Here is a 21663-nt window from a genome sequence, read left to right as displayed (position 1 = left end):
ATGTCTGAAGAGAAACTGGTGGTGAACACAGCTCCCAATGCTTTAAAAAATTTTAAATCCATGATTCTGTTACTTCTAATCTTTTTTTTGAATGATTTAAATTCATATGGAAGTCTACTGAAGCAGGGGGGAAACTCCTCTCAGCTTCAACAACTTTGAATCAAGCCTTGTAAAAATAGATGCCACGTGCCTCAAGACTTCTGCTGCAGTCTTGCCAACTGAGCCCAAGCAGCGAAGTAAGACCACGACTCTTCTGTTTCTTACACCCAACATTTTAGGATCACGAGTTATTGGGGGCCCAGCTGAAGCCCGTGTGACACCTCTCAGTACTTTTACCCAGTGCTGGATTAGACCTGAGAGATCTGGGCGTGCTCCTGCTGTTCTCTACGGTGCTGAGCACATGTATCCCCTCTGCATTTTCCTGGGCTGGTTTAATAGCAGAGTGATGCTCTACTGCCCAAGAGACATTTTGCACAGAGCCCTACAGTGGATGAACGGCTCACTTTCAAAAGAAAAATGTGCATGGTGAAAATAAAAATGCCCAGGACACGTGGGAGAGGAGTGACCCCAGCACAGAGCCCTGTTGCCAGGGCTGCTCCTCCTTTCAATGCAAGTCAAGCCATTGGTAAACCGCGCTGTAACAGCGGCCAGCCTGCGCCACAGAGCAACTGCAGACCACGGCCTGGAAATCATCTCTGCTGGGGCATGGGTGGACCAGGCCAGTGTCTTCATCTTAGCGTTTTCTGGGCATTTTGTGGTGTGCATCTTTGGTTACGACAACATGAAGAAGGCTGTCCTCCAGCACTGGGGGAACGCTGGCAGCTCGCATCCCAAGGGTGGGCAGCACCTCACCACCCACCTTAGCGAGGACGGAGGTGACGCGGGAGTTCCTCCAGCCCCGCGCGAGGCAGCCGGCATCCGGCACCGCTGGGGGAGGACTCGCTGGAAGGGAGGGGGCCCGGGGCTAACGCCCAGCTATCAGGTAAGATCACAGACCGAGAGATCGGAGATGCAGACAGAGTCAAGAAAAACTGTCGGAAACAGATTGTTAGTCAGCCTTGTGGATCTCAGAAAGGACATGTTTTTCTTATGGGAAGAGAGCCATGATGTAGAAATAGACTGAAATCAAGAAAGAGGGCTGCCACTGTAGCTTAGGCTGTATATTTAAACATTTTTGCTGTCAGACCATCTGGGCCTGGAGCTAAATTTACCTACAAACTATTTTCAATGTTTCTACTTCTTGAGAGGTGAAAGGTGCGCTTGATACTTCATGCCAGGAGGAAAGACAAAATAAATGTCCTGGGCCAGATTTTCCCAGTGTCAGACCTGTGTGTGGTTTTGGATACCTAACCTGTCTGCAAAACCACCTTGAACCTCAGGCCGGGTGCTCTGTGCGCACATAGCCCCCCCGCCAGCCAACACAAAACCTTGACTTGCATTCCTGCGCCCGGTAGCTCCGTACAACGATTGTCAATGCCAATGAACTCACACCTTCTTCTGCTTTTATGCTGTTACTGATTTCTTTTTCGAACTATGGCTAGAGGAAGTCTGTTTCCATGATCAAAATACTTACGGGGGATCCAGAAAGTCTAGTTTCTGACTCAGCTCGGTCAAATTTGCTTGGTGACTGCTGCGCACCTGGATCCCAGGAGAAAGCCCCAAACCCAGGTGAGGTCTGGCAGTCCCCTAGACATCAGGGAAGGCTTGGCATGGGCCTCTGACGCCCCACAGGGAGCACACGAGATGGGGACTGACAGATGCTGGGCGTTTTGCAAGTCTGCAACTTTTGCAGCCTTCACCCACAAAATGAAGCACCTGTGTCTAGCCCTGGGTTGGCCACTGCTGTGAAAAAAGAGTCTACCACCCCGAATTTTAGGTGCCTGAGTCACTCCTTACTGATTCCTCTTTGGAAGGAAAATGGATGAGGATGGGCTCAGCATGGTGGTGTTGAATTGAGGGTTGGACTTGATCTTAAAGGTCTTTTCCAACCTTAATGATTCTGTGATTCTGTGATTCTACAGTTCGATGATTCTATGACTTAGATCTCCCCAGCTCGTGCGGGGTGCCCCAGCACCTACAGTGGAGTACTGAGTGTTCAGCAAGTCTCATCGGGCTCAGGGTAGACTAATTTCTCACCCTCTGCCTGTGTTGTTTCCCCTCTTAAGTTAATTTTCCCACTTGAATGGTTTTGTTCAAATGGTTCCTCCAGTTTTCTTTAGAGAGAAAAATGTGAAAGTATCTGCTGGACAATCTCATCCCAGAGTTGTTTTTTTTCCCCTGATCTTAAAACAAAAACTTTTATTGGTCTCCAATTGCTGCCCATCAACTCGGGAAAGACTAAAAGTAATTATATTTGGGTATTAGAGAAATTAAGCCTCAAGAGACATGGGACCTTTCAGCTTTTCAATGCTGTTGATTGCGTCTTTCAGTTCTGTGTGCCATAAAAGTAATAAATTTAAATATTTTGTAAAAGTGATCTGTGATGAATGATGGTACGTAACTGATCCTGTTCAGTTTATCTATGATTTTTAGCACATTAAAAATCCCCACAGAGAAAGTCTTAAATGCTTCCATCCATCCTACATTACGTATATATAATCTCAATCAGAAAGACTTTCTTGGTCATAAAGCTCCTCTATATAGCTAGGTGTGAGCATGTTGCCTTCGGAGGGTTTCTTTTTAACGAATGGCATGGAAAACCCTTCCAAGGCCAAAATACTTGAATGAGATTTATTAATCCTGTAGCCCCTGTCACTCATGATAATGCTAATAATCCATAAGCCTTACATCATGTCTAACAACCCATGTAACAAATGCATCTCTGGGAGATGAACAACAAATCCCATGTGGACTCTGTTCCCTCCTCCTCTGCCTTGATGAGGAAGCCCCAGATTTGGTGCAGTTCTTTCCAGCTACCCTGGTTCCTTCTTGCTTCCTGCACTGGCAGGGGGCTGACACTGCCCCAGTCCTTCCCAGGGGCCTCCTCCTCCGAAGCCGTCAGTATTTGTCACTGTATTTGCAGTCAGGGTAGCGGTAGGCAAAACGGGGATCACAAGACCGCAGAGGTTTCAGGAGCTCTGCCAGCTTTGCAACCACCTCATCGACACCCTGGTTGTCAGCGAGGCCATTAGCACAGTGCTGCAGGAAGCTGTCTATTTTCTCCTGCACAGGTTGCAGGAATTTCCCCTTCAGCAGCTTAGGCAAAAGCTCTTGACACACCAGGACAAGGCTGTGCTTCTCTCTGATGGAGTTACAGGACACAAATGCAGACTGGCAGTCCACAGTCAAACAGCTAAATATATCTTTGTACTCCTGTTGGCCATCAATCAGCTGGCTCCCTATTAGAGACAATTAAACCAGTTGTTAGAAACATGGTAGCAAAATCTTGGATAATCACATATGTCTGTACCTCTGTATTAACATGGGGTTTGTTACTATCTAAAGGATACGTCTATCTTTCACCACAAAGTACTCTGTGCTGTAGCTGGATATGGGCCAATTTTCTCACTCCTCAAATATGTATATTTTTCTGAATGACAGAGCTCTGCAGAACCGTCTGACAGAGGAATTGGAGAGGAGTCTGTCAAGTCAAACTGATGCAGAAAAAATGACAAGAATTGGAGTACTAACCTAAAATGTGGAGTTCCTACAAAAACGACCACAAATAGCCAAACCCATAATTTTTCCATGTTACCCAAAATCACTAAATTGCAACAACAGCTCATCTAGCTGGAGTCAAGTTAACAGTAATAGCTGTTGGGACAGGAAAAAGAAACCCAGTGGAAAATTCTCTTGACAGTTGCTTCTGAATATTTGAAATCTGCTCAGCTGAATGTGTGAGCTGAGCAAAGGCCTTCTGAAAATTTGAATATTCAAAATGAAATTGTTAAATTATTGGAGGAATTTGACTTTGACTAGCTCTACTTTCAGGATTACATCAATGTAACCTGTGAAAAGTGAATAGTAACCCTTGATTTTATGTAAAAATGATGATGTTATGATAATAATAATAATGATTATTAGTTAATGTGATAAATGCACTAAAAAGAGTCTGATTCGACCAAATACTTAAAATGAATGAAGTTATGAAATTTCTACTTGCAAATATTGACATTTGTGTGGCAAAAGTTTTAAAAGAGGTGATTTAGGAAGACTTCTAATGAAAGCGTTCAGCACCGTGCACGCTGAATGCTGCCACCAGCCACAGAGGGGACCGGGCAGGGCATAAGCGCCCACAGTCGGTCACCAAACCAATGACCACACAAACAAAATGCCTGTCGCCTTCCTGACTCAGAGCCCGGATGGCACGAGCTGCTGATGCTTTTGCTGTCAGTAAATCTCTCCATGAACTTTTCATTATTTAATCTAGCAAGTGATGTTTGGTTGATTAAAAAAAAAAAAAGTCAGCAGCAGAGCCAAGCATAGCAGGTGAAAGATTTCTTTCCCTTGCCTCGCTGAGCCCTCCTGTGACAGATGAGCAGCCATGGAGCCTGCTGCGTACCTTCCTCCTTGTCAATGATTCCCAGCGTGCTGGCATCCCGGATGAACAGATGCCCGTTGCTAAACACGCCAAAGGTGCCAGCGTCCACGTGGGTGAAGTAGAAGAAATAGTTGAGGTCGTTGGTGCCCATAGAGCGGAGGACGGCGAGGAGCTGGAGGGCCAGGTCGGCGGCCACCTCAGGGGCTGCACCGTAGAAGTCGCGCAGGGGCCGGGTGCTGGCGCTGACCACCAGCCGCCCGCAGGAGCCCAGGTACCGTGGGAAGGGCCATCCCTCCACGTCAGGGAAGATCTGCCGGGAAGAGTGGGAAGAGGGGGATTGCCCCTGCCCCCTGGCTGCTGTGCTCTACCCAAGGACCCACCTCCCTCCTGGAGGACTTTCAAGTGCCCTGGCTGGCTTCAGGCAGCAGTGCTGGTGTTGTGTTTTGCTTTCTAGAGCAGACCACAACCCTTCCTCACCCCAGCCTGCCCCAGCAGCCAGGGAAGGCGCTACACAGTCCTGGAGTAGCTATGCTGCTTTTTTTTACTTTTTTTTTTTTTTTTCATTTTTTTTAACTAAGGAAGAATAATCTGATATTTCAAGACTTATTCCATGAGGGAGACGAACAGGAAAGTCCAAGATAATAATAGATTTCAAATTCATGAAAATTTTAGCCACAGAAGAGCTAATTTTAGGTGTCTTTATGGAGCCTTTGATGGGTCCCTCACGAGTACTGCATAGCTAAAGTCATGGCTTGGAGGTGATGTGGGGCTAAAGCGGTTATCACTAATTTGTAAGAGCTGCCTGGCTGTTCTGTAAGAGACTTTGCAGTCTCAGGGACAGAAGTGCTGGGTGTTTGCTGCAGTGGGGACACCTGGGCTGGGCTCCCTGCATCACTGCAGCTCGTGCTAGCAGTGCTGTTATCCCAGGTGGAAACCGAACCGCATGACTGCTCAGCCATGCCAACACAAAGCTTTCTGCCATTTACATTATAACTTGTTTGTCTCCCCAGCGCCCCAGACCCTACCAAGGCAGGGCTATGAACTCATCCAGTTTCATGTTTAAGGTTGCTTCTCCCTTCTGCTGTGAAGGCATTTTGGGCAGCCACGTAAAATCAAGCCATTTCTCTTCAGCATATTTTTCCCACCTCTTTAAGCTGCATTCCCGTATCGTTATAATGCTGAGAGCCACAGCCTCATGCCCCAGTGAGCCGTGGCCAGGGTGGCTGAATGACCCCTGGGAGAATCCCAGAGCACGAGCACCATTCCCCCTCCCTGGGACCCAGGCAGAGCCCTGTGAGCTGCTGAGGGCAGCAGTGGCCTGGGGCAGGAGAGAGATGCTGCCGCTGCCTCTCCATGCAATCTCAAAGGGTTGAAAGAAATAGCAGTGAGGACTAAAGGTGGGGCTGTGATGGGGATGGGTGAGGATACTCCCTCAGAAACACATGTAAGGAAAGAGAGGAGCCACATACCATGCATGCCAGCAGGGGACCAGCAGAGGGGCATGAGGCCTCCCAGCTCTCTGCCTTCAAACTCAGAGCTCAGTTTTATTTGGGATTCCACCAAAGACCTCTGCAAAGCTGCACTTTGCTATGGAGCTAGTTACCAGTGGCATGTAAATGTAAAAAACAGCGCTGGGACATGCAGCCTGGGAAATCAGTGCTCCCTGAGTCCATGTCCAACCTCAACGCTGCACCTTCGTCCTCCCATGCTAAAGCATCGTCTTTCTCTTTTATAAACAGGCCGTGATTTAAAATAATATATTAGCAATGCAAACATAACACTGTGAAGTATCAGGGACATGTAAAACGCTGGCTTTCACAGTGCACTAGTGCAATAACCTGTCTGGGTTCCAATTTATTTAAGTGGCTGGGCATCCGTATCACTCCACAACTTCACAGGCTGATGCAAGGAGCACGGCAGGAATCTGCCTGACTTCAGTCATCCAACCCCAAAGAAGAAACTCACTTTATGAAGGCTAGGGAGCTTGCCAAAGGGTAGGGCTGGGACTCCTCTGCAGCTAGGGGCTGGTGCACATCTCATGTCAGGGTTTGCTTGCAAGAGGCTGCAGGGTGAGGTTTCAAGCTGGGGGGAAGTGGTGTGTACCTGTAACAAGATGGGGTGCGAATTCACGGACAGCGTGTAGAGGAGGCGCAGTTTGTCCCTGTCGGTGAGGTGGTCCATGTAGATGCTGCCAGCATCTGGCACCTCAGCGTAGCGCCGCACTATCCTGTCCAGGAGACGCTGGGACGGGCAGCGCAGCATTGGGCTAGACAGGCCCTGGCAAGAGAGGAAAACACGGCAAAGGTGTTTATTTTCCAGCCTGAGATGTCGCAATGTGCTTGGCCCACGCTGGGGGTACAGGCACCTCTGTGCTCTGCCCACTGCGCCTCTGCGGCACAGCTGCTGGTGGGTACGGGCACACACGGGGACCTCTACAGCAAACCCCTCCTAGGAAAAAACCCCCCGCCATCCAAAAATAGCCATTCACACCTCAAGTTTCCAAAATGGCAGCCAGTCTTCGTGGCACAGCCGCAGAGGATGCAAACCCCGTTTCCCCCCGACTGCATGGCTTCAGGTTGCTCCACGCTGGCAGGCCTCCTCCCCGCACCCAGGTTTCCAGCCCTGACATCCCGGCTGGATGGTGGAGGCCTCCCTGTTGTTAAGCCGGTGAGTCACTTCCCTTGTGTCTTCAGAATGCTTCGCTATTTGCTTAACCTGTGAGCAGCTTTCTTGGAAATACTGTTTGCTAAGGTCAGTAAACATGCTTTAAAAGTGTAAATAAACACTGTATGTGGGTACAAGCACAGGATATATTCTCCCTCTGATAAACCTGTGCGTTAACTATCAAACCCAAATTTGAATAGCCTGTGCATATGTTTTGTAAATACCAGCAACAAATAAAGAACTGTTGGGCTAATGGAGTCAACCATCACTGTAATTCACTTTTCAGATTTGGAGGTTTGGCTTGTAAAATTGCAAAAGCAATCTATGGCTGGGATAAATGGCACAGAAATTTATACCTTTGTTGTCAAAAAAGACCTTTGTTTTGAAGTCAGTCTTCCTTAATAGCCAAGGAGAGTGGACATACAGAGAGTTGCCCATAGTGGCACAGAAATGCTGCCCTGCCATGCCTCTGCTGGGGAAGGGAATCAGGTTTTTGCTAAGCCTTTTTCTTCCAAATGATCCGAGTAGCCAGATTTACTCTTTCGGGTTTTCTTTCTAATTTGATGGCTGGGAGACGTGCTTCAGAGGAAAGGGCACTCGAGCTCACATTGCTTCCTGCCATTCTTCACGCTGAGAGCAAAGATTTGACTCAGGATCTCCCCAAGTCATTTGGTAACTCTGAGGTAGGTCTCTCTCAGCCCTTCCTGTGCGAGCTGTTCATTTGGCAAAAAACACTTAACTACGCAGCCATGACAAAGAAATGAAGAAACAAGGAACGGAGGAGTGTGCTGCTCTCCCGGTGGGAGGTGGAACGGGGGGACCGGACCTCCCATGTCCCCTCCTCTGCCTCCCTGCCGGGCTCAGTGAGGTCCCAACTGCTCCCTCTTTGGCCATCGGTTGCACGAAACAAGCCCTGACTGCAAATAGCTGGTGAAAACTACGTGAAAAACTCAACCCCAACTGGAGCGTTGTTTCACAACAACCAAAGAACTATTTCTTTCCCCAAGAGAATAAAACATTTGTCAAAAACAATTCTTCCCAGTTGTAGTTACAGGTCTTCATACACTCCTCTCAACTGGTGTAGCCTTATCAAGGAAATATTTTTTCAACTAATTATCTAAAACCATAGAAGGGGGGGAAGGGATGGTTATGGATTTCTATCTCGCAGCACTTGCAGGCACGTTGTGGCTGACTCTGTCACTTTCCCTTTGGAGGAGAAGTGAGAAAAAACGAGCAGAACAGAGCTGTGTTAAAGAAAAGATAAACGGTGCAGAAAGTCTCTTGCAGCTCGGCGTGTATGCAAATATTTGCAGCCAAAGTTAGAAAGCCTTGCTGCCTCCAGGAGTTTGCAATGCAAAAGCTGAGAGCCTTAAGAGTATACAGTAGGAACAGAAATCACGGTGGCAGAGAATGCATGAAAGTTGTAATTAGGATTTTTTCCAAGGTCAGAGCTCATCCTATTAACACAGACATGGCTATGTGCCGCAGGCGGTGGTCACGGCTGCTTTTTTTCTGAGGAACCATTTCTTTCAGGCATACCAGCGGCAGTGCAGGAGCACTGGAGAAGCAGCACTGGGTGCTGCCATGTTTACATCAACCACCCGTCACTGATGTAAACAGCTTCCTATGATTTAATGAAGCCCCAATCCACCAAAGCTGGACAGTGGGGCCTTTTGATTTCGGCAGAATTATTCAAATGTGTAAAGTTCAGGACCTGCTTGGGTGTTTCGGCAGAGCAGGGCCTCCCCTTCCAGCAGAGTGATGGAAACATTCCTACAGCAGAAAAGCAGTTGGAGTTATAAAACTATCAGACAAAAACTGTTGATGGGAGAAAAATTTGAAGAACACATACTCGAAACACTGGAGACACTGATTTATCTGAGAATGTCTTAAGCCCTTTGCAGCATCTTATCATCCCAGAGAATAAGACCTGACGGGCAGCCTGACATATTGTTTGTGATTGACACGGAAAGGTTCTTATTTACTTTGATTAAATACCCACATTTTTATGTCTGATAATAAGTAGTTCCTTCAAAGCCTACCTGCACTCAACTGTGATTTTTTTTCCTACTGCACAGTTCGTGATGCATTTTAAACTCCCATGTATGCATATGTATGTGTATCTAGTGTGGATGCACTCAGATTCACTCTGATGTAAAGATGACATCTGGAACACAACTTCTCCTCACTCTGCTTTCTCTTCAGCCCTTCAAGGAGAGATGGCACAGCCGCCTCCTGCCCCACGCGCTGCCACCTGGGTGCAGTTTCACCAAGTGACCAAGTCTGGGGTGGGATCCAGGAGGAAACAGTTGGACAGAGGTGTCAAACCATCTGCAGCTCCTGGCCGCTCTGTTTACCCCCAAAAGAGAGCAACAGAGGACTCCCTGTGAAGCTATGGGGCTCGTCCCCACTGCAGGCACCTCTGCTATCGTCCTCCTCCCGCAGGAGGTGGGATGCGGTTGGTGCCAGCAGGTTTCCTGAAGCATGTCTCTGACGGTGAGGTGCAGGGTCAAAGAGGCGGCAGGTCTGGGCCGTGGCTCTGGGAGCTGGGTAACACCCGGCCTTCCCTGGGTTGGGCCAGCGCCGGGTCAGCGAGCTGCTACCTATGGGCTGTGAGCAAAGTGGTGCATACCAGCCACATAACCACCGTGCTGGCCCATCTGCCCAGGGCTGGCTGAGGTGCTAGTTAATAGTTTCAAACAGTACATCCTAGGAGAGAGGCTGAAAAAGGCTGGCTTTTCACCTTGGTACTGCTTTCGTCTGTCTGCCTTCAGCATTTTCCAGGCTGTGTGTTGTAGGCAGGGCTGTAAATTTGCCCTGCAGGTGATCCGTGCTGAAACTAACCCGCTTTTTTTTGTTGTTCTTCCCCTTGAACAGGAAAAGTATGCGGCGCGGTTTGAGGTGATGAGCTCCTGGGCAAAGCCGCGGGTGGCTGGGGCTACTGCACAGGCTGAGCCCCAGCTAAATCCTGCTCATCTCCGAGGCAGGCTGGATTTTAACACTGAAGACTTTGCTGCATCCAATAAAGATTTTCATTGTAGCGGGTGAAATAATCGCTGTGGCAGGCAGCTCAGCTGATAGTTGGGTCATGCAGGGCAGGCAGCGTAAAGTGAAAAACATTACTTCATGGTCTGTCATTTTGATTCCAGCACGTTACGGTTTGTTGTAATTCTCTGCTCTGTAAGACAAAATTACCTGAGCCCATTAGCTTTCCTTGGTGCTGCTATATAGGAAAAACTGGAGGGGGGGGACTACAGACACTGCTGGGTGACCACAGCTTTGGGAAACCGGGTGGGCATCATGTTAGGCATCAACTGCAGTGTGCTGTTAACACCTCTGAAAAGAGAGAGGGGACAAAAAAAAGCCAGAAGAGCAGTGCTGCTGGTAAGCATTTGCAGGGATGTATGGCACCCCCAAGAAACCCCCCTCCGACGGCTCCTGCTCAGTTACCAACATGCGTTTGCCCAGGGGGGCAGAAGCACAGGGCTGGGCTGCGGACAGAGGTGCTCCTGCGGCTTTCGGCTCTGAGGAGGTCAGGTGGGGTGGGCAGAGAGGAAGGGGATCCCTAGCTCTGTGGGGCTGGATGGCTTGGGTGGTCACCCCGTAACCTGTGGTGGCCCACACAATGGGGCTGGGGACTGAGGAGGGTCTCACGTACAAACTCACACACGCTGTATGGCTGAAATGTTGTTGCCGCAGGCTGTTTTTCAATTCAGACCACTGTGAGATCAGCAGCCATTTTGCAGAGCATGTGCCCAATCGTAGTGATTGCTGCTGAAATTTGGAGGTGGTGGGGTAGGCCCCAGAGCCTCTGGATTCCTATGCTCCTCTGTGTATTCAAATCTATATGCTGTTAGAAAGGATTTATCTCCCAGTTTAGGTTTCTCTGCTTGATTTACAGATTCAAAGACTGATGAAAACACGAGCGGAGCAATCCTGAGGCCAGTGTGCAAAGGTCTGGGCCTCCCTGCAGCCTCCTGTGCCCTCTCCAACTAAAAAACTGCAGGGGTTGCTGAAATGTCCCAGGGATTTTGTCCCTGGGCACGGCCCCCCAGGCTGTCCCCTGAGCTTGCTTTAGAGCCGCCCTGGAACCGGGGTCAGCTCAGCTTCCCCCTGCTGCACGGGGAAATCGAAGCGCCTGAGGGAAACTGGATAGGTGCAAGGCCAGGGTGCCCCAGCCAGAGCCTAGCACGGTGCTGCGTGTGCATGTGTGCATGTACGTGTGCGTGTCTGTGTGCATGTGTGCATGCACATGTGTGTGCGCATGTGCGCATGTGTGCATGCATGTGCGCATGTGTGCATGCATGTGCATGTGTGTGCACGTGTGCATGCATGTGTGCATGTGTGCACGCGTGTCCATGTGTGTATGCACATGTGCATGCACGTGTGTGTGCGTGTGTGTGTGTGTGCATGTGTGTATGCGCATGTGCATGCATACGTGTGTGCATGTGTGACCCAGCCAGCTCAGCCCAGGGGTTCAGTTTCAGAGAGGACGGGGTAGGAAAAGCTGTATAGCACATCAAGAGCCTTTTAAGGAGAGGGATTTGGGCTCAGCTATTGACTTAACTTTGCAGCAGATCTGAGATAGCACAGAGCTACATTTCTCCAGTTACTTTTTCACCCAGAAAATGGAAGTTTTATGCTCTCAACTCCTCCTGTTTCATGTAGCCCTGCTGTGGGCGCAGCACAGTTTTGCACAAACCCCTCGGACACTCCAGCAATGCCAAGAGTCTGGAGCCCTCTTTGCCCTCCTGCAGCCCCCTGCAATGATGCCTTGGAGCACACGGATGGCTGGGAAGCTGCTGCCTGCCACCTTGGGAGGAGACGTCCCTGCCCGCAGGCCACAAGCTCAGGTGAGGGATGCTCTGACTGGAAGTGGTGCACATCTGCCTCCTCTCCCTAGCGTCTCTCCTGAGGTTACTGAACAAAGTACAGTGTAGCTTTGCTCCAAATTCTTTTACCCTGCCCGGCACATGTCATCCTGCACCTCACCCACCGGGAGGGAGGGTGCTGGCTTCAGGGTGACCTGCCATGTGGGGCTGTCAGTGGCTTGGGTGAGTCGGTCTCAGAGGAGCTCCAGCTCAGGCACTAGCCTCGGCGCTGCTCCTGCTGCTTGCTGCTGCTGCTGCAGCACGGGGTTTCCTGCTCTTCCTCCTCAGTCATGCTGCTCCATGGGATAACAGGAATGGAAAAACTAAAGCAGCACATCTTTAGCATTCAGCAAACTTGAGCAGACGCGGCAGTGTGCAGACAGGAGGAAGCAGTTTCCTTTACAGAAAAAAGAAGTCCCTTTTCCACAGACACTTCTCTCTTGGAAGGGGGAAGAAGTACTGGAATAGAATCATAGAATGGTTAGGGTTGGAAGGGACCTTTAAAGGCCGTCTAGTCCAAACCCCCTGCAACGAACAGGGACATCTTCAACTAGATCAGGTCGCTCAGAGCCCCGTCCAGCCTGACCTTGAATGTTGCCAGGGTTGGGGCATCTACCACCTCTCTGGGCAGCCCATGCCAGTGTTTCACCACCCTCATTGTTAATAATCCTTCTTTGCCTCTCAGCATCTTGTTTAGAGTATATCCAGTCTCCACCCTGGTCCCTGGCCAGTGAATATCACAATGCTTTGCTGTTGTTTGGATGGGCTGGGGGAATGTGTGTGCATTTAGAGAGGGGACTTCTGCTCTCAGATGCAAGCCACCTGCTGCAAAACACACTGGTGTGCCCAGTGGCTGTCCCTGGCTGCCTGTGGCATCCCTCTGCGCAGGCAGTGCTCAGACACCGGCTCTCCTCTGGAGCCTGCCCACTCTGCCCTTCCGGCCCTGCCTGCGTGTCTATCTCCCCGTGCCACAGCCACCCATCTGCCTGGTGGCAGTGACACCCCCCCTCAGCGTGCCTGTCCTGGCTTTGCCTGTGACTCCCCAGGACTGTGACAGAAAGAGCAGCATGCTTCTTTGTGCCTGAGATCATTTGCTATAGATGGCAGGTGGATGAGGAATTGAGGCTCCGACAACGCGTGCCGCTCACCCTGCCGGCCACAAGCAGAGCAATCCCAGCTGCCCCGGTCCCCAGCCCAGAGCAGAATCACGTTCAAGGCACGGGCTGTCCTTTTGGGTACAACTTTGTAGGGGAAAAAAAAGGCAAAAAAAAAAGCACTTAGACATAGAATCATAGAACAGTTTAGGTTGAACGGGACCTTTGAAGGCCATGTAGTCCCACCCCCCTGCAATAAGCAGGGACATTTTCAACCAGATCAGGTTGCTCAGAGCCCCGTCCAGTCTGACCTGGAATGTTTCCAGGGATGGGGCAGCTACCACCTCTCTGGGCAACCTGTGCCAGTGTTTCACCACTCTCGTTGTGAAAATTTTCTTCCTTAGACCTAGTCTAAATCTCCCTTCTTTCAGTTTAAAAGCATTACCCCTTGTCCTGTGGCAACAGGGCCTGCTAAAAAGTCTGTCCCCATCTTTCTCATAATGACAGAAAACTAGAAAAAAGCCCAGCAGAAATATCCCCACTCGAGCTGTCACTGTGTTTGTGTGCGTGGCCCAATGTTAACCCTGTGCCCGAAGCCAGCAGACGCTATGGCTTTTCCACAGGCCTTCAGCCGCAGCCAGCACAAGGAGCCGGGGCCGAGCTCCAGGCAAGGCCGTGCCGTGGTGTTACCTATGGCGCGGGGGGTTGTCTCCAGGCCGCCGCGCTTTTCTTCCCGTCAGGGCCTCATTTTGCTTCTCCCCTGTGGCGGGTGGATATTAGGAAAAATTTCTTCACCAAGAGGGTGGTCAAGCATTGGAACAGGCTGCCCAGGGAGGTGGTGGAGTCACCATCTCTGGAAGTGTTCAAAAAACGTGTGGATGTGGCGCTTCGGGACATGGTTTAGGGATCATGGTGGCGCTGGATTAATGGTTGGACTTGATGATCTTGAAGGTCCTTTCCAACCTTAGTGATTCTGTGATTCTGGGTGGGCTTGGCTGGGGGAACATGGGGCTGCCCTCTCTCCACCGGCCGAAGAGGAGGGAGAGGGCTGGCCATAGCCCAGACTCACCCTCCACCCTACAAGTTGCAGCCCTGTCTCCTTCAGACCCTTCCCCCCCCCTTGCCAAAACGACGCAGCACCCCCCTGGGCCCCCATCTCTCCCCCCCACCGGTGCGGGGCACGGGGGCCGTGGGGCACAGACCTGGACCAGGTCGGGGGTGAGGCGCTTGGCCCGCAGCCACTTCTGGAAGCGGTGCGTGCGGCGCAGGGCGCGCTCCAGGCTGCAGGTCTTCGTCTTCAGCAGGGAGGTGCAGATGCGCTTGTCGGCCCGGTCGTGCCGGTACTTGGAGGTCAGCCGGGTGATGTCGACCAGCCGCCAGCTCTTGGCATCGTCGGTGTAGTTGCCCGAGTAGCTGAGCAGGTAGCTGGGGGGCAGCTTTAAACGAGAAGAAAGCCAGGTGTCAAACCTGCCAAACCAAAACGAGAGCCCCACGGAGAGCGGGTTAACAAGCCACACGGACACCTGCGCAGCACCAGCGCTGCCCCGGCCGCGCCGCCGCACGCCGGCCCCAGGGGCTTTCTGCTGTCGTCCGGCGAAGGCCGAGCGGCCACGGGCCACGGGCCAAGGAAACATGCTTTGGAAAATATTGTCTGTCTTTTCTTCCCACTTACACCATCCCTTGTCATGAACAGTGCCATGGGGCGAGGGGTGAAATGCCCACATGGGGTCTTTTGGGCCATGTAGAAAGAGGGAGAGAAGGGAGAGGGCTGCAGGGTCTTGGTTCACAGGGAATCCCTGGAGTTTTTACATTTCCTTAATCCCGGAGAAAGGGGCCCAAAAAAGGAGTACTCGACACTTTAAGGGACCCTGCAGAACAAAACCTCTCTGCAGGGGGGTTGGACTAGATGATCTTTAAAGGTCCCTTCCAACCCAAAGATTCTATGATTCTAGGACGACAAATGTATTTGGGAATACCAAAATGACCTTTTGTTTTGAGACGGTGGCCTGACTCACTACTGGGGTCGGCAGGTCCCCCCCGGTGTCACTGGTTGTATTGTAGCAGCCGGGATGAGTGGCCTCCCCAGGGCAGCAGCAGAGTTTGGGGTGTGATGGGGGGACACGGGGCACGTGTGCCCTGGGCGTGTGGGACCACTGTAGCCATGGAGATCTTGCACTGATTTTCTCCCCCTACACAGGCACAGGAGGGGAGCATATGGGCCGGGTAATTAGGCTGTGACGATTTTTTTTTGTTTCAGCAGCCCCCTCAGCCCTGCCCACACACGTCGCACATGCAGGAGCCGAGGAGCGCGGTGCCGGTTTTGTAAGTATGTCTGTAACTTGCTCTTGGAAAGCGGCTGAACTCCGACCTTTGGTTTGGCCAAGACCACGAATTCGCTGGCTCTAAAACCTCCTACCCTAACCTCCTTGCCCGACTGCATAAGAAAGCAGGTTCTAATTTAACCTCACCATAAATTAAAGCCGATAGCTCAGAAGTGAAACAGGAGAGGCAAGAGGTTCCTTGCAGGATCAGCTAGCTGGAGTTAGATGAAAAGACGTTAACAAATCTGAAAGCTGAAGCTGATCTTTCCTTTCAACTTCCAGTTGGGTAATCAGCATAGAGAAATTTTAGGGGGATTAATTTTCTCTCATTTCAGGCAAATAACTGACTCGGCGATGGTAGCCGCCCTCCATGATCAGAGACCAACCAGCCTTCTCCCCAAGACCCCTCTTGAAGACCCCTGGCTCCCCTTCCCCACCACAGACCCTGTGCACAGCTCTGGGGCAAGCATGGGTGCCTGGGGTGGGGAAAGTCAGTCTCCCCAAAACATTGGTGCTTGCTCTGCTTTGGCTTTCAGGTCTAGACATGTGCCTCCTTCAAAAAATTTGGAGATGCAGGCTGACCAGAAGTGAAGGATCCTAGCCCCTTGCATGAGCAGGTTGGGAGCTTGAGGCATTTCAGTAATTTGGGTGTTTTGCCCAATACGAAATTGAATCTTCCTTATGATTAGGGCATCTGACAAGAAAATAAATGCTTTGTTTGTTTTGTTTTGGGTTTTTTTTTTTTTGGTCTGGTTTTGAGCTAGGACTAAAGAGCAGAGAATAACTGCTGTGCCTCACTGTGATTTGTTGTGCATCACGACCCCTCCCAGTGCCTAATCTGCAAAGCAGGTGCAGTGTGCCAGGCACGTACAGGGAAAGAGATGGCTATGGGCTGGGTTTCTCTTCCTTTCTTTCTCTTTTTGCCCCAAGTTAAGCACAGATGTGCCTTGTGATTTGGCTCAAGCGCGTGTGTTCAGGGGAGCTCACGCCAGGCAGACACCAGGAAAGTGCCGCCTCCCACATGCAAACAGCGCATGGATGTGTGAAATCCAGGGCTGAGCGTTAATTCGAGCGCGGATGGAGCGATTTCCTCTGCAGAGCGCCCGGGGGAGAGCCACGCCGGCCTGGGAACCCGGCACAGGCTGCAGCAATTCTGTATTTGGCATCATTTCTGGGCAGCACAGCACTGGCCTGGCACACTCACTAGATACTTTCGAGATTCATCATCAAGTTGTGCTGTAACAATAATTCACTCTCGTACGAAGCCTTTTAGCTAACGGCCTGAATGTGCTTTAATTAAGACTTCGGTAAGAGCTGTGTGAATAACTGAGTCACAGATAACAGGTTTTATATCAACCCAGAACTAAACATTGAAGGAAATCAAACTTGTTTTTCTTTTTTCCTGGGTGAAATGAATTTGGCTTTCTTTCAGCCAAAATAATTTTGCTGTATTCAAAGTTTAATATATTTTTTTAAATCAAGTAAGCTAAGTCTTAAAACCAAAAATAAAGAAATGCCATCTAAAAACCCATCACATTGAAACATTCCAGCTTTTTCAGACTTCCTTCCCATCACTTTTGGCCAAAGCTCATCACCAGCATTGGCACAAGTCTGCAAATAGTTTTGGTCAGCTCAGTTTCTCAGTGTTTTGAAAATATAATATTTTACAAAAACTTTTGCTGCTCTGTGCTCTCAGGACAGTTGGTAGGCAGGCTTTGGTATTCTCATTTACAGATGGATAAAGTTGAGCAAAGATAAGGGAAGTAAAGAACATTAGAGCACAAGATGAGTCACCAGCCGTTCTGGGAACAAAACCCACATCTTCTTACTCGTTAGTCAAGTGTGAATGCATGTCACAGCTCCCGGAAATGATGGAGAATTAATGAAGCATGTTTTCTAAGGAGGATTAACACAGAGAAGCGCCAAGTGCCATCCACCTTTGTGAACATGTGAAAAGGTACATGGGGGTGGATCAAAGATCATAAGTGCCACTGAAATTTCCCCTGTTTAACCTTCCACTTGCCAAAAAATCCCGGCTGTTCAAGAAATCAAATGGGAGAACAAGATTAACCTCTGCAAAGAAAAGCCTGAAGCTGACTGACTGCTCAGAAGAACATTTTTAAAAGTTACCCTTTTCAAAGCGCTCAGAGCAGAACCGTATGTTATCACTTACTTGTGTGCTGCACTGCTTGTGGCAAGCTGACTGCGGGCTCGCAGGAGAGAAAAATAAAAAGTCCCCCGTTTGGGAAGCACCTCTGCCTTCCCTGAGGCAGAACCGTTGTGCTCCCACATGTTTGCGGCTCTGCGCGCCCGGACCCTGCTTGGACTCTCTGCACACCCGCACCTCTTTCCCGCTGTCCTCCAGAGGAAAGCCAGCACGGGGGCCTCCTGCTTTCGCTCACGTAACACCTCTTTCCTCGCCCCGCTGCTGGCCACCGGCCAGCCAGAGCCCGTTGCTCGCTGCAGAAGGCTACTGCTATTTTCAGCAGGGCTGAAGGAAGCTGCACGGCCCCAACCTCCCCAGCAGCTAAGTGAGAGCAACCGAAATGGTGCACCTGTGACAAGCTCCACACTCGGAAGCTGCTTTGTACCCGACAGCAGGTCCCTAAAAACCCTGCACAGGCGAGTGGCTACGGGACCGCTGCGGCTTGGGGCACGGCGCAGCGCCAGCCCCCGTGCCGCCCTGCTGCAGAGAATAAAATGTAGGGCAGCCTGTACCCCAAACACACCCCCAGCCCCTACAGACCCACACCAGTCCGTGTCAGCCAGCTGAGCATGCCGATTGCAACTCCGTCCTGCTTTTTGGGACAGGAGCCCGGGCTGGGCTGGGAAAAACCCGGCACAGCTGGTCTGGCCCTCCTTTGTGTCTCTGCACCTTCCTTACTGCACGCGCCGGCATGGCCCCCAGCGCGAGCCAGGGGACCCAGAAAGCCATGAGGGCAAAGTGCCGAGCGCTGGGACCCCCACTGTGCCATGGCAAGGGATGTCCTGGTGTAGCAAAGCCACAAGCTGCCCTTTTCCAGCGGCGGTAAGGAAAGGATGGATGTTTGGTACTAAAGTCCATCCCAGACAAACTATTATGGTTTTACTATGCTACGTTTTATAGGATAGTTTAAGATAAAAATGGTGATTTGTCTAATATTATAGCATTAAAAATACAATTTTATCATAATAATTTCTTCTCCCCCAGGCTTTTATATCTGTAAAAGAAAGTGCATATGGCTCTATAAATCATATCAGACCCAATAAGCCCTTCCTCTGCCAAGCACTGCCTTTAACTTTCTTCTCAAATTCACTGGCAACATTTTCCCTGCTGTTGTCAGATACACTCTGCTTTTGAGCTTAAAACTGATTGGATCAGTCTGACGACCGCTCGGTTGGCATATGTCTGATCGACCTCAAGGCAGATGCAGTTTCTACCTCTGCCTTCAAGTTCTCACAGAAACCTCCCAAAACCGTATTAATAATTTAGCCCCATCTATTATTTTCAAGCACGTAGGTAACGTGATGTGCAAACGTCGTCGTGCCTCAGGCAGGTTTAGATCACTTTTGATCTTAGTTAATACGCACGTGAAATTCTGCACATTTGTGTTGATGCACCTGGTACAAAATTACATAGCATGTTTATATGTTTGTAGTTAACATAGTCCGTTGGGAGCGTGCAAAGCTACACTCCCTTTGCCTTTACTCAGTTGCTTATAATAAAATATTTCCAGTACATTTAAACAAGCTGATTTCTTCCTTCCCTCTTCCCTTCCCCTGCTGAAGTCTGATCACATTTGCCTGTCTTTTTAAAAGAAAAGAGACAAAGCAGCAGCTTATTAATTAATTAATTAAAATACTAGGCCCTGTAATGGCAACCGGGTGCTAAGTTACTTTTTGCATTGTCATTCATTAAAGTACTTGGTAATACTAACAGGCAACTTTCAAGTTACTATGCAGAATGCTTTAAAAATAACTGTGCTGAGTTTCTGACCTTATTTCTTCTTTAAAGAATTTCTTGCAAATGGATGTTCCAATGCAGGCGTTGCATTTATCAAGTCCCAGGAAAGTCCGGCCAAAACTGTAGCTGGGTTTGATGTGGGATGCAGACGGAGAAGCTGTTGCTGCTGTGGAAGGGTTACAGCTCAGAGCCAAAACCAGGAGCAACATCAACAAATCTGCAACTCTGGAGCAAAGGCAGCATATCCAGCGCCCCATCTACAGTAGCGGAGAGCTCTGCCTTTTGCAAGTTTCTCTTGCGCTTTCAGTCTCTTTTTGATGAGCTCAGCCTGCAGCGGTGAGCCCCGAAACACTGCAAGACACGCTGGGTGCAGGAGACCCTGCTGCAGTCCCCATCCTGCCAGCTGGTCACTGGCTCTATTCGCTTGAGGTTTGGGTGGGAAAGATACGATGTAGGGTGGGGAGAAGGAAATACATGGAGGATGCAGATAACCTGGGTTGCCATGGTTACTTTTCCTTTACTTGGTGCAGCTGCTTTGGCCCCTGTTGACCCTCCCATCAGCCGACATGGAAAACAACGCGAAGAAGTGCTCATCTGCACTTTGTGCAGACAAATGAAGGATATCCTGTCGCTGGAGCAAAGGGCATATGCGGGACACTTCGTAAAAACTGATTTGGAAGGAATAATAGCGTGGCAGAAATGCGCATTTTACCAGAAACCAGACCCTTAGCGTTGCTTTATTCCTGAGGACTTGCAACGGCGCATCGCTTGACTTCTCGGATGCTTTCCCGGCTCAGTTTCCCCTTCTCGCAGAAGCGCTGAAAAGACTGTCGGGTGGAACCATCGCCGGTTTGCTTCTTCAAAGTAGCGTTGTTTGGAAGCGATTGCACCGCAGTGTTTCGTGCCGCGGAAAGCAGCGTAACCTGAAGCTTTCCCAAACACCCAGCTGATGTAACGGCTTGGCCTCTAAGCCGCTCTTCAAAAATGGGGCTTTTCAGCAAGACTTGTGTGCTTTTGAATACCTTTTCATGACGGTCCTCGCACTGGAAAGAAGCTACAGAAAGGGACGGGGGCTAACGCGGGAGCTCGCCAGAGGTTCCAAATGTGCTTAGAAACTACTGCGATCACACCCAAAAGCTGTTCTTATTAGGCCAAAGAGTTGAAAGTTAGGGAAACTGCTGGCCACCCATCCTGGCCTGGATGCTGGGAGCAGGACTACGCCTCCCCCGGGCGTGGGGTGGCTGGGGTGCAGGCACGGGCCCTGGCAGGCTGCGGCGGGCAGCTGCTCGAGGCTGGGGAAGCAGACCTTGAAGGGGCATCCCTTCTTGTACCCTGGCCCCAGACAGTACAGCGCGTAGCGTGCTGCTGCGGTGGCACCAGGCTTTGCTCCTCTCTTGTCCCCAGCTGTCCGTTTTGATTGACGTGGGAGGCTCTCCTGGGCTGTATCTCACCACAGGAGCAGTGAGGAGCAGGCTGAGGCTTTGGAGACTTCTCGTCCCTCCAGTTGGACTACTCACACCATCTGGGCAAGCCACTTCCTAGCACATTTTTTTAAAGGAAAAAACAGATGCACTGTAGCCATCCTTTATTATCCCCTCCAGTGTTTAACCGCAGCCCGATGGGACTGAGAGAGGCGTGAGCCGCAGGGCTGCACGGTGGGCTCTGCGATCGCCCCTCGCTTGCCGGAGGTGCTGCCAGAGGAAGGCAATCCTACCAGCGCAAGGCAGCTCTTGCAAGCACAGACACTCATTAGCTGTGGCGCTTGGGGGATGTGGGTTACCTCCCCGACTCCGCACCCCTGTGGGAGGTTGCTTTATCTCCCGGTGCGACCCTATGCGCGAAATGGAGATAGCAACACGTAGGGTTTGTCTACAGGGCACAGCACAGACCGAGGAGGATAACAAGCCCTGCTGAGAGGGACGGGGGATGTAGTGAACCCTGCCAGCGCTGCAAAGGAGAGCGGCTGGGCGGTGCTGGTACGCCAGCGAGCGCATTCAGCGCACAGCATTCTGCATTGCTCCGTGTTCACACTTGGCCTTATGCTCCGGTATAGAGCTCTTTGAAATATGCTGTCAGAAAGAGCCATACCAGAGCTAAACACTAGTATTAACCGCTTCTCACATCTGGAAGTTTATCCCTGGCATTTCCTATTGCCGGTACGTCTTCTCCTTTCCCCTCTGCAGAAATCCACCCCCCCACCGCCAGTGTCTTGCCAGTAGCTCTGCAACACTGGCCCTGTTCATGTTGCTCCCTGCCCGGCTGTTCCCCGGATGGTACCAAAATTAAATGC

The 21663-nt window shown here is 50.5% G+C and overlaps 1 protein-coding gene across 1 annotated transcript; it reads right to left on the bottom strand.

Moving 5' to 3' along the window:
• Positions 1-2750: 2750 nt before the first annotated feature.
• Positions 2751-19706, bottom strand: DIPK2B (divergent protein kinase domain 2B). Its single transcript, XM_082011036.1, has 5 exons — positions 19407-19706; positions 14312-14576; positions 6584-6757; positions 4502-4790; positions 2751-3338 (listed from the first exon to the last, which is right to left on the bottom strand). Exons 1-5 carry the CDS (start codon positions 19628-19630, stop codon positions 2998-3000), a joined length of 1293 nt encoding a protein of 430 aa, XP_081867162.1. The 5' UTR covers positions 19631-19706; the 3' UTR covers positions 2751-2997.
• Positions 19707-21663: the final 1957 nt, after the last annotated feature.

Source organism: Phaethon aethereus, assembly GCF_964289735.1.
Source record: "Phaethon aethereus genome assembly, chromosome: 1".
Lineage (NCBI taxonomy): Eukaryota > Metazoa > Chordata > Aves > Phaethontiformes > Phaethontidae > Phaethon > Phaethon aethereus.
The sequence above is the reverse complement of the archived record's forward strand: the minus strand, read 5'-3'. Positions and strand labels throughout refer to the sequence as shown.